Source organism: Amphiura filiformis, unplaced genomic scaffold (genome assembly GCF_039555335.1).
Source record: "Amphiura filiformis unplaced genomic scaffold, Afil_fr2py scaffold_203, whole genome shotgun sequence".
Lineage (NCBI taxonomy): Eukaryota > Metazoa > Echinodermata > Ophiuroidea > Amphilepidida > Amphiuridae > Amphiura > Amphiura filiformis.
The window spans coordinates 94139-107041 of record NW_027305667.1 but is presented as its reverse complement, the minus strand read 5'-3'; the positions used below and the strand labels follow the sequence as shown (position 1 = coordinate 107041).

Sequence of the window (12903 nt, the reverse complement as noted above, 5' to 3'; positions counted from 1 at the left end):
TCTTACAGCAAAACAGCATTGGAAACATTCACCTCCTGCAAGGTGTGTATCATGATTTACCAAAATTGGAATTCAAATAGTTTAATTTATGTATAATATAATGTCACCCTCTGCAAATCTTCATCTGCTGCCCTCCTCAGTCATTGCCTAGATAGTTTGATAAAGATGTCACTTAACCAATTCTGTTATCTTAATCTCATTTGCTGCCAGAATTTATTCCCAATATTTATAAGCTGATCACCCAGAAAACAACAACAACAACACAAGATTGGCTATTAAAATTTTTTCCTTTCGTGTGGCCACCTACCCCTCCTATATTCAGTCAATTATCAATGAAGGTTTGCCAACATGATTTATTCATGAAATGTTTACCAGCAGTTCCCAACTCTTGTCTTGACAATCAGACCACTCACTCTCATGTATTAATTTTGTTACTTCTGTTATTCAATGATATTATAGGATATCCCATTGGTAAATGCTGTGTGTGAAACTGCTGCGGGTAGTCCTGATTGCATGAAGTCTGCTCAGAAATCTGTACATCTCTTCCCAGGTAAGTAAGTGTAACAGAATTTGTAGCAGTAGGTAACCAAAGGGTAGTGGGGTGGAGGAGGGGTTGCCAAGCTGTGTGTGAAACTGCTGCGGGTAGTCCTGATTGCCTGAAGTCTGCCCAGAAATCTATACATCTCTTCCCAGGTAAGTAAGTGTAAACTCTTATTCAGATTCCCTTTGACAAGCTAAGCGTACTCTGTCACCGCGTACCACGCAGTCAAATAATTGCGATGTCAATCGCAGGCGCGATCAACCTCATTCACAACAGTGATGTATTGTACATGCGCCGTTGCCTGTGCATGTACAACCATGGAGATTCCCGTAAATGTACACGGTTCAGAGACCACACATATGCTAAGCTATGATAAAAGATAACGGATACAAGCCAAAATCATAAACAAGCGTCGTCTGTTGTAATGGAAAAAAAAAATAAATAACTTGGCGAGCGTATTAAAGTTGTTAAGCTTAACCTAATTACATTCATTTTGCTAACTAAGGTTTGAGAAGTCTAAAATAAAATACCGACTTTTGTCGAATTTACTATAACCAAGTGTGTTTGTGTACTTTGTAAATAAATAAAACATACCCACTCGTTACAGGGTTTTCCCCCCGCCGATACCGGCAAATACAAATTAAGCTTTTCGACGATCATTCATCTGCATAGGCTAAAACTTACATAGGCCAGTGTATTTTTCGTGAATAATCACCACATTCAGTGTGCAAGCAATTAACAGATTTGTTGGATTTGAGACATGGCTTCCCTCTTGGGCCAAGGAAAGGCATACTGCCGACAGGCGCAGAAGATTATTTATAATGTTTACCAATATTTTACTGCTAACGAAAATCAATGGGAACGGATGAAACGCACACCTTTACAGGAAACTGTTATTGCCACTGGAGTTAGTCGCCAAACATTACATAAAATCAGGGATGGCATCAAATCGCCAAAAAAAACTGGACCCAAGCAAAAAAAGCACAAGATAGCGTTGATGCTTTTGACAGATCTGCAATTGACGATTAATTCAAGACATGTACTGTGACAAAACATGGCCTACCCTTGCTAGAATCCATGAAAAGGTTAGGTCCGAGCTGGGCTTTACAGGTTCTATTTCTACACTAAGGCGTATCCTGCAAAATATGGGCTACAAATATAAGTCCCGTAATGAAGCTTCAAGAAACATTTTAAAAGAGCGACCAGGTGTTATCGCGAAGAGGCAAACGTTTCTATTAAAAATGAAAGACTTAAGACTTACCGGAAAAACACTAGTATATCTTGACGAGACCTGGCTTAACTCCAATCACACACTTGGTAGATGCTGGTTGGACAAAGACGGGTCCGGTGGTATCAATGTTCCTACTGGTTCAGGAAATCGTCTCATCATACTTCATGCTGGATGCGAGGATGGATTTATTCCAGGTGCACTGCTGTGCTTCCAAAGCAAGAAGGGCAAGGCCGATTATCATGACGAAATGGACGGCAACAGGTTTTTAACTTGGTTTAACAATCAATTTCTCCCCAACATTCCAAAGAACAGTATTATTTTGATGGACAATGCGTCGTATCATTCCATGATAAGGAATAAAATACCAACATTAAACTCCAAGAAGGCTATAATGCAGCAATGGCTCCGGGATCATGATATCGAATTTGATGGAAGGATGGTAAAAGTTCAATTACATCAACTAATTAGGCATAATAAACATCGCTTCCCAGCATCCTATGTAATCGATGAACTTGCAAAGAGAACATGGTCATGAAGTTGTAAGAATTCCTCCATACTGGTGTGACTTCAATGCAATAGAACTTATCTGGGGCCAGGTCAAAGGTGGTGTAGCGAGGAACAACAAAACTTTCACTTTGAGTCAGGTAAAAAACTTCTTCTTGAAGAACTACAAAAGGTTACACCCCATAACTGGTATAACGCATAATTCAGCATGTACAAAAACTTGAAAGCCAAATATTCGATGAAGAAATCCAAATAGACTCAGGTTATCGGAAGCTGAGCTTTCTAGTTTTCGGTTCACTCTAGCAGATTCAGACTCAGAGAGCAGCGACAGCGAAGATGACGACTGGCCATCATCTGAAGGCGAAGACGAGGAAATCATTTGGTATACACACCAGGAAATATCAGGCGAGTCTTCTTCTGACAGCGACATGAACACAGGTGTTGAACTTGAAGATATCCCGGAATTTCCATTGTGGGCTGGTACCAGTGCTCCTGAGCCTTGAATGTCGTACAAATGTACTGTCCATGAACTCGAACTCGGGCTCGAACTTCACTGAACTTCAGCTTCGATTTGAAGTGGAAGCTTGAATTTTGACAGTTTGGTGTTTTTGTTGACTGCACATGGAAAATTGGTAAGTTAAAAATGCACAATATTTGTACTTCCAATCCTGTTCATTTGATCATCAGAGATATGCAGAGAAATGACTGAAGATCTGGTGGTCTTCTGTGATGAAATTTGGTGCGTTTTGACAGTAAAAAACGGCAAAATCACGTTGAAATTCGAACAGTAAAGTCAGTATTCCTGATGCACGCTTTTTCAATCATGTCATGCACACACGTGTGTTCTGTCAGTTGCTTTTTTATGAATGAGCCGATTGCATCAGTGTTGCCATATATTCCATCACCCAAGCGCCGCGCATAATCAGACAACAACAATCTATGTTATGTATAATAATCTTAAAATTAATCAATTACACAAAATGAAATTTCGAAGTCGCAAAGTAAAACAGTCATTCATTTTTTTACAAAAATAAGTTTATTTTCCATTTAATATCACGTAGTAAATATGCATAAATAAACCGAATAGGTGGTTATGCTGCGATAAAGGCAACACTGTTACGGGTCAGTTCCGATATACCATACAGTGGTACGGCACCATACAAAATGTGTGTGCGTGTATTAGGCCAGCAACAGTGAACTTTTCATGTCATACGGGTCATATGAGCAGCCAATCAGCGGCGGCGCCGTCAGTATGAAGTACGCAGTGGTACGCGGTGACAGTAATTGTGAGTACGCTTAGTTTGTCAAAGGGAATCTGAATACAAGTTTAACATAAGCCGTGTTCAGACGGTCATAGGATCCTCGAGGATCGGCGTGCTCAAAGATTACGATCCCTAAGTCAATACCCGAGTGCGTGTCCACACACGCCAACCTTATACTAACGCCCTCATTCGCGAAAGTTACCAATACTCAACAAAGGGCAAGTCCATCACAACATCCCAGGACTTCTTCTGATGAAGATGTGTGTCACACATCGAAAATTCAAGGTTAGTGATCTCTGTGCTGAAAGTCAGTTTAAACTTCTAGAAATTATAAAAATGTACTTTTGTTTAATTTTGCAGACAATCTTAATAACTGGGCAACACTTGTTGCAAGTGCCTCATCAAAATGTACATGGGATAGTCATGGAGGAATCCCCAGTAAATCTAATCTGGCTGCAAAGATTGCCTTTACGATTTATATATCAACAAGGTATTGCATCTATTTCTGTGCTTTTTGATTATTAACATATGAATTTTTTACTACATTAATTAAGATTATGTTTAATGTTTGACCAATTTATTGAATAGATTTGATATTTTGTATTGAATATTTCAAATGTAAAATGTATTTACTTGTTAAACCCTACAAGTTCTATAATTGTTTGTTGTCTGTTGTCCCACCTTGTCCGCTTTCAAGGCTGTAGATAAAGCACTCCAATAGTTTTTTTTTATCTTGTTTTTGCTTTTCAGTTTATTTTTTGTTCGCTTTGTATGTCGGGCTTCCCTTTAATTTAGTGCTCTTTCAACACTATTGGGTATTGCCTGTGCTTTTTGATTGATTGATAAATAAATAAATAAATAAATTAATTAATTAATTAATTAATTAATTAATTTATTTATTTATTTATTTATTTATTTATTTATTTATTTATTTATTTATTTATTTATTTATTTATTTATTTATTTATTTATTTATTTATTTATTTATTTATTTATTTATCTCCAAAGGGCAAACAAACATTTTTTATTTGGTCTAATATTAATATTAAGAAACTTTTCTTTCATTATAATCTTAAAAGCATAATGAAGTTTCAAACTTCAAATATCAAAGCAATTTTCAAAATCTTCAAAATCTTAATTTTCTTAATCTTCAAAATCTTAATTTTGATATTTGTTGCTACTTTGCCGACCTTTTAAAAAGGTTGGCAAAGTAAAGCGATATGTTTAATGTATAGCTGCTTCCCAAAGTACATGCATGTATATCAAGGATTATTGTAGTGACGATTGTATGTTAAAAGCGAGACCCAGCAAGTAAATTGCACATACATATAAAGTTTGTATTTGATTTTATACCCTCATTGTTGGTGTTTTATTTTTATACAGCAACAAAGACTGGTCAGAGTAAGTTGTCTAATTGGTCAGCTGGTCAAGTTGTCCTGATCTTGGTTCAATGTGAACGCTTGGATGAGGCACAACGTTTCTGTGAAAAGGTAATGTTTTGTGATGATCCAAATGAACCTTAATAATAATAATGTTAACAGCCTGTGACCATAAGGATTTTTTGGTGTCATAACTTCAAGACCCTAATTTACCTATTCTGTATGACTGATTTCCACAAAAGTCTAAAAAATGTTCACTCAAAATAAAGGTTGAGTGTTACCCCCAGTTCTATGACACTAACTAGTTTCAATTCAGAGGCATAGTGGATGCAGGTGATATCACAAGGTATTGTCACACTATTCATCCAGTGCACTTTTAACCGCTTATATGCATTGACTAGGAGTTATGTAGACATGACTTCAGGTTCTTAATATGTGGCAAGATCTGATCCTCTCAGACCAAATTTTGAAAATTGAGTTATTACTATTTCCAACTTGCTCAGTTCCTATGCTGACTGATGTTGAAATCCGCACATCATGGCATACTTGGTTTGAAAAGTTATGATCTTCAATTTATATTATATGTTTTATTGTATTTTTGCTCCTTATATTTCTGTATTTTTTAATTTAATTTTTACTGACTTTTGTCTAATTGGATCAGATCATGGCACATGTAAAGGCAAGGTGAAATATAATATTCTAGCTAAAGCATAATAAGCTTGCTGAAATCCTAGGAAATGAAGATAAGTTATTGGCATTTAATTTATGATCCAGCCATAATTTGTTGACTAACTATTGATACCAATAAAGTTAGTGTTACTTTAATATTATATTTATTTTACTCATTAATTAACAGGTTGAATCTGATGATGATATAGACAGTGAATTGAATTCCTTCTTACAACTCCTTCAAGTTGAGATCTTGTATTTAAATGGTTTATACAGAGAGGGGGATGTGACAGATATCCAGTCAGTAAGGAATGCTGTGATAGACAAGGCTACAACATCACAAGGATGGCAGGTATGTCATCTTACCCACTTTGGTGCGAGAGATCCCGGGTTCAATTCCCCGCAGGACCAAAAAAAATCTCTGCTCTCCCTGTGGTTCATCTGGTAATGGCGGGCAGATGATCCATGATAAAAAAAAAGACCTCGTTTACAGGCGGTGCCGTTCAGGGTAACACCCGATTGTCGGCTACACTTGCCTTTCCTGTAAAAATACCCCGACCAGATATCTAGGGTTCACCAGGTCACTTGTCCCTGGCCGAAGTTTCCTCAGCGTTATCTCCTAGATTTCAGCTGCTAATGCCTAGATATGCCGTACATAAAAAAAAAAAACCTATCCAATTCCAGACAAAATACAGAACCAGTTAACAAAACATGTTAAATAATTTATTGCGTAATATTTGTTTGTGTGTATTGTATACCACGACTGCTAACATTAGACCCAGTTTTAACCACCATTTATCAGTGGGAGCTAGTAGCATAATGTAGAGTCTGAAGTTTACCATAAAATCCATTTTCTGTGTTGTAATCCGTGTTGTAAAATTTGCAAATCTGTGTTTTTTGAATAAAGCTTAAAATGTATAAACAATAATATTAATGTCACAATAAAGTATTCAATATCGCTATCAATATGCTCCGATTGGAATATTCTCACGATAATAGGTCGACTGTTACGATGTTTGGAGAGATATGGGGGTTCATGTCACAATAAAGTGTTCAATATCGCAATCAATATGCTCTGATTGAATATTCATACGATAATAGGTCGACTGCTACGATGTTTGGAGGGATATAGGGGGTTCATGTCACAATAAAGTGTTCAATATCGCGATCAATATGCTCTGATTGGAATATTCTCACGATAATAGGTCGACTGTTAGGATGTTTGGAGGGATAAAGTTGGTTCATGTCACAATAAAGTGTTCAATATCACGATCAATATGCCATGGTAATATACCTTAGTTTCAGTATTATTAAACAGTATTTTTATCATAAAAATCGACACACATAACTCATGATTGTTTTAAACATTTATTTCTCTTATCTTTTAACAATTTTTGTCACATCATACAAAAATGTAATTTTCCGTGTTGTACCTCCGATTCTATGATTTTTTTCCGTTTTCCGCAAAAGCGGAAAACTTCGGACTCTACCCTAATGGATAAGGCATCCGTCTAGAGATCGGATGGTCATGGGTTTGATTCCCATGCCAGCACATTCCCTTGCTTTTTTTTTCAATTGGGTTGTGTGCCGGTCAGGATTTGTGTTTATTTGTTGTTATGTTTAAAATAATATAAGCCAATAATATTCTTTCATACTTTTTTGTAATGTGTGACGTGATACATGTTTCTTTTCTTCTTTTTTTTCTGTGTAAATAGTTTTCTTTATTTGTTGATAAAGCCAGAAAAATTTTTTCCTGTAAGTGCACTCATAACCAAAATGCATTTGTTTGGATTTTATTATTATTTTTTATTTTTATTTTTATTATTGTTGTTGTTGTTGTTGTTGTTGTTGTTGTTGTTGTTGTTGTTGTTGTTGTTGTTGTTGTTGTTGTTTATATTTGGACTCAAGATTATGGCATATTATGTTTAAAATCTCAAATTATATTAAAATCTCACTCACAAATATTATGACCAAATTAGTTAGAAAGTAGGGTTGATGTGAATTATGTTCATTTTACTTTCCAATACAAATATGTGCACATCCTACAGGAAATAAACCTTTTCATGCTTTATATTGTCAAAACCTGAATAGGTCATCTGTTTGCCAAGATATTACTTAGCAAGAAACAAATACAGCTGTAAAATGATCCTTTTCCCCTTGTAGATATAATAATTTTTTTATCAGCATTGATATTCACAGTATGAAATCGTAATACTTCCTACCAGCAAGTAGGATCCTTACAAAATCCCATTTTTGTGCAGATTCCAATGGTCTGCTTATTATCTGTTTGTAATGGTACATCTGTATAGACTATGTAATTTGTTAATTTATTGTAAAAAGTTACCTAAAGTTTGGTGCTCCATGATTTCCACCTTTCAAGCATTTTACATACAAAGTTATAAAAATGTTAATGCCATGTGGAGTCATCTATTTCTTCCACTGAAGGAGCATTTTGAGAAATGTAGAGGGTTGTTGAATTTCAGAATAGGAACATGTGATCATGTGCTTCAGTACGTCCTTGAAATCGGGATGCTTACTCGCATAAATGAAGAAATTGACGGTACAGTTGCCAAGTGTTATTATACGAGTGTAGAACAATATATGATATACAGTGGAGTTATCAAATGGAACCAAGATAAAATATGGCAAGAAACACAGGAAAAAGGAACACACAACCAAGAACAGGTTCTTTGTGATTTCAACCTGTTTGCGATGTTCACGTGCTAGTTTCCTCCTGGTTTGCAGATCTGTAGTATGAGTGTTGGATTGTGCTTGTTGAAGTTGCAAATCTTGAGAGGCCACAGTAGCAGAACTATCTGGGTTGCTTTGAGAGGCATCAGTACTAGAGCTCTCAGGCGTAGAAATCACAAGCGAGTGGTAGGTTTGAAGCTTCTAGATGAGGCACGGAAGTGATTTCCTTCTGTTTTTAAAATGTGTTCTTAAGTGGATGTAAATCTTGGAATAGCTGATGGTTATCATAAAGAATGGAATCAAATATCCAACAAGAATTGTGTATAGAGAGAGATAAACACTGTTTCCAACAGCAGCACATGCATAGTCAAAACTATCATAGCCAAAGTCTCCCAAAACTGTCACAATAACTATAATATTTGCAAGTGCTGGTATGAGTGGTATCAGCCATGGAATAGCTATCCAGAGGCCAAGCTTCCAAGAGGTGAAAATTCTAGGATACAAGCGTGGTTTTACAATCAGTACAAGACGATTTACCCCGATGGCACCCAGAGTGTACAAACTAGTTCCAGTGCAAGAATATGTCATGAATGCCGTTAATTCACACAACCAGTAGGCATGAGGTATGGGCCAGCGGTTCTTTCCAAGTATAGCAGTGGTGTAAAATATCAGAAAGAATGATGTTATGAGATCAGTGACACCAAGACTGGTGACGAAGCGCATTAGTGGATGTCTGTAGTTTACGTGAGAATGCAACTGCTAATATGATCATGGAGTTTCCAATGATACCAGTGAGTGCTACAAGCAAAAAGAGTACTGCTGTTAAAATCTGCTCCCAGTAATAAACTTTGAATGTCAGTTGACTATTGCCACTACTGTTTGTAAAGTTAATGTTGTCATCAATTACCAGAGCCATGATTAATCAATTCTTTTCTAGAAAAGTTGGTAACAATAACTGCCTGAAGTATTCCAAGGCATTTTTCTGCATGCATTAACACACACTTATGCACACCCTAGTTTGCTATCGCATTAGCCTGGAAAGAAATTTACAATTACAGTTAGTTACACAGAATTTATATACATTTTATTTCTTTACTAATTCCTAAATGAGTGTGGGTGGTATTGTTATTTGTTTAGTGAACCAAATAAAAGGTTTTGTCATGAAAATCAAGTCCATGGTGAAGGTATTTCCCCTGGGTTGTTTTATATGGAGGTAAACATTACTCAATGTTGCTTGTGAAACATGAAACTAGCACACATAGAAAATCAATCATACAAATTGTTGCATTTTTTTATATGTATTAATTTATTTTTATTTATATATGGTTAACCAAACAAAATATTGCAGTTTTAAGAGTTTTGCATTCTATTTTGTGTGTGCATCTATAAAGCCAATTTATTGGTCCTTTTAGTTTTATTGATTTTAATCAATAATTAATTATACTTTGTATACATTTTTTTTAAATATCTTTTCAGTTTTTGGCAGAAGTGTACAAGAATGCTGGTCTACTTGCTGCTGCTGAAGTGTGTTACCGACAGGCCCTCCAGAGGGAGTCCTCCAACCAGGCTGTTATATTGCTTAGGCTAGCACATCTTGCTCTCACCACATACAAAGTATGACATGTTCCAAGCAATTTTAGGTCATCAATTAAAACTTCAAAAACAGGGTTAGGAAGGGGATAGGAAATACATAGAGACAAAATCATGATTTTTGCCCCTTGTATCATCTACATATGTCTTCATTCCTCATTGTGACCAGATTTAGTCCACTCAGGCTAATGTCAGCAACTTGATTCGAAACAGATATAGCCAGAAATAGGTGTCAGTAGTGATTTTTGAGCCAATTGAGATTTTGATGCAGTGGTATAGCCAGTGAAATTTTATCTTAGCTATTCATTTTTATTTTTTTCATATGTAGTCACTTCCAGGGATAAATTAATTGACCAAAATACAACAAATGCCAAATAAATATTGCTCATTGACTTTTAACCCTAATGACTGATGTTCAAAATGTGCTGACAGTGCAAACAGATAAAACCTGATGCCTGTTCTACATATCTGCCAAGTTTCATTAATATACCTCACTTCTACTTCTCTGTTGCTATGGAGAGAAAGTGTGAGAAAAATTTCTGAGTACTATGTGGGGTTTTATAAAACAATTTATTTACAGAATAATTTCTTTGTTTTGTAGGTGTCAGAAGAAAAAGAAAAATGGTTGAATTTAGCACAGGAAGCTATTACAGAAGCCTTGAAACTAAAGCCTGGAAATCCAGTGGCATTGTTATTACAAGGATTGTTACACTCACAAAATTCAAATGTAAAGTAAGTAAAAAAACTAAATGTTAGTACTGAGTACTGACTCTCTTCAGCATTTAACTATACATGTCTGGTTTGGAACATGCAAGTGAAGTTGATGATAGTGCAAACTTTGAAGAGCCACTTGTGTGAACACTTGTCTTAGAATTTAGATTTTAACATATTTCAAAGGAAAGGATGATAATCTGCTCACCTTTCTGGTATTTCTGGTTAGTATGTTATCACTTAACTGTACGTAACTTGATAAACAAAGTATGTTGTATGCGATCCAGAAAATGCACTAATTCAGGGGAGAAGAAAATCATAAAATGTTAAAAACTCACTAAATGTAGACACTAACCTGTGTATGTTTCAGTCACTGTTGCCTTTGTCAGCACTTGATGATAAGGATTTCTACTGGCAACCGACACTAGATGTATCTCCAGCACAGGTCTTGGCAACAATTGGCAACACCTTTTTCTAAATCAGATACAACAAACTTTGTTTACAGAGGTTACTCCACCGATCTTGATGAATTTGTTCAACCATAACTTACATAACTTGGTTTTTATCTCTGAGCGGTAGTGAAATGTTAGACTGTTCTTGGATTTGCAGAGCTTGTTCTGAAGATAGTAAAATGGCACAACTGCCTTCTAATTATTTCAAGATAATGGATGAACTGCTTGGCTTCTGTTGATGTGTACAATACAAACCAAGGGGTTGAAATATAGGAGGTTTCAGCTATGTACAAGGGCACCATTGCCTGATATAGGCACATGTACAAGGGCACCATTGCCTCATGACATCCACATTTTTTTGTCAGTTTTGCCCTTCTGATATTTTTTGCAATTGCACTTTCTTAATAATAAATGCTGATGACCATGATACAAGTGCTGCAAAATACTGAATGTAAATTATAAATGATTGATTCATTGATACAAACCATTTGAGTGACAGACTTTAAGTAACACTTTTTTCCATCACCATTTATAATTGTGTAGACATGCCAAACGTAGTTTCCAGCAAGCCTTGGTGGCATCTCATCAACCCTGTGATTTCTTCATGAGATCAGTAGCTCGATTACAACTTGCCAAGATACTTGCTGCAAAGAAGGATCAAGACTCAATCAAGGTATTAAGGTTATTAATTATTTTAAACTGTTGTGATTTGGTAGTTCACAGCATCTTACGAATGGTAGTGAGCTTTGGCAAAAATTGCATTGCTCAATTCATAGCGAGGGTGTAGAAGAATTAAAATATCACAGATATACTTTTATAGGTGCTGCGGTTCTTGGGTTACGTTGTGAAGAGGGCTGAAACAACAACACTTTTGTAAAACGTACATAACTAATTAACAACAATAAATTAAGCAAGTTTGCAGAGTATACAATTTGTTGAATGAACTTTTGCAAAACATCAAGGTGTTAATTTTCAATAATATATTGATCTAGATAATGAAAATCGATTTTTTAGGTTGCTTCGACCAACAATACCTCGTCTACCCTTAAAGCAAATTTCATTCTTGTCTATATTCTCCAAATCTATTTAAAGGTTATAGGGATTTACTCAGTATTAAGAATAAGCTCAACCTTTCCCAATCATGCCAGTTGAGCTGAAAATCTATGGAGCCTTGTCAAATTCGACAGGCTCAAACTCAATTTGTATAATTGATACATAATACATGTTTAACATTTTGAAGATTTTAGTAATGTTAAACTGGTCCACTTTTTATGACACTTTGTAAGACGTCGGCTTGCAAGTCAACAATGGGTAATGCCAAATAGCTGGGAATGATTGATGTTGAAGCCAACATTGAGTCCATCTTATAGGCCTCAGTACAATATTTCACAGGCTTTTGGCCCAAGAAACCATCTTGTTTAAAAACATTTTAAAGTTATATCAGGTTAAAACTACTCATAGCATTGCAACAGGTTGCTTATGATTAACTGGGTTAAACATAGGTTGGGTTTGTGTGTAGTGAATGTGAATATATGTGTGCATGGTTAAATAGTTTTATTCCTTGTTTTAAAAGAATTGTTACTTTTGAATGCTAGTTAAATGTCATATTTAAACTTGTATCCTATTAGGTTTTACTGCAAGAAGCAACAGAAGAATGTGACCCCAACTTGAAGCAGCTTCAGGCAATGGCACCTAAAGACTAAAGCAACTCACAGCAACAATTCAACAATATATGCTGGGGATACCTGGTGAAACAAGATGTTTACTCACTGAAACCAAAAAATGGCTGCTTTTATGAATGTATTTGTTGTTGAAAATCTTGAGTCAAGTTTTGTAAATTGTGTGTATTTTGATGACTAACGTATGCCGCATT

The 12903-nt window shown here is 35.7% G+C and overlaps 1 protein-coding gene across 1 annotated transcript; it reads left to right on the top strand.

The window, feature by feature from the left end:
- Positions 1 to 459: 459 nt before the first annotated feature.
- Positions 460 to 12075, top strand: LOC140145299 (superkiller complex protein 3-like; the record flags this gene model as incomplete). Its single annotated transcript, XM_072167057.1, has 8 exons — positions 460 to 550; positions 2583 to 2756; positions 3899 to 3976; positions 4922 to 5028; positions 5774 to 5938; positions 9754 to 9891; positions 10469 to 10599; positions 11574 to 12075. Coding segments are annotated over 8 exons (1128 nt in total), but the record flags the coding sequence as incomplete, so codon positions are not given.
- Positions 12076 to 12903: the final 828 nt, after the last annotated feature.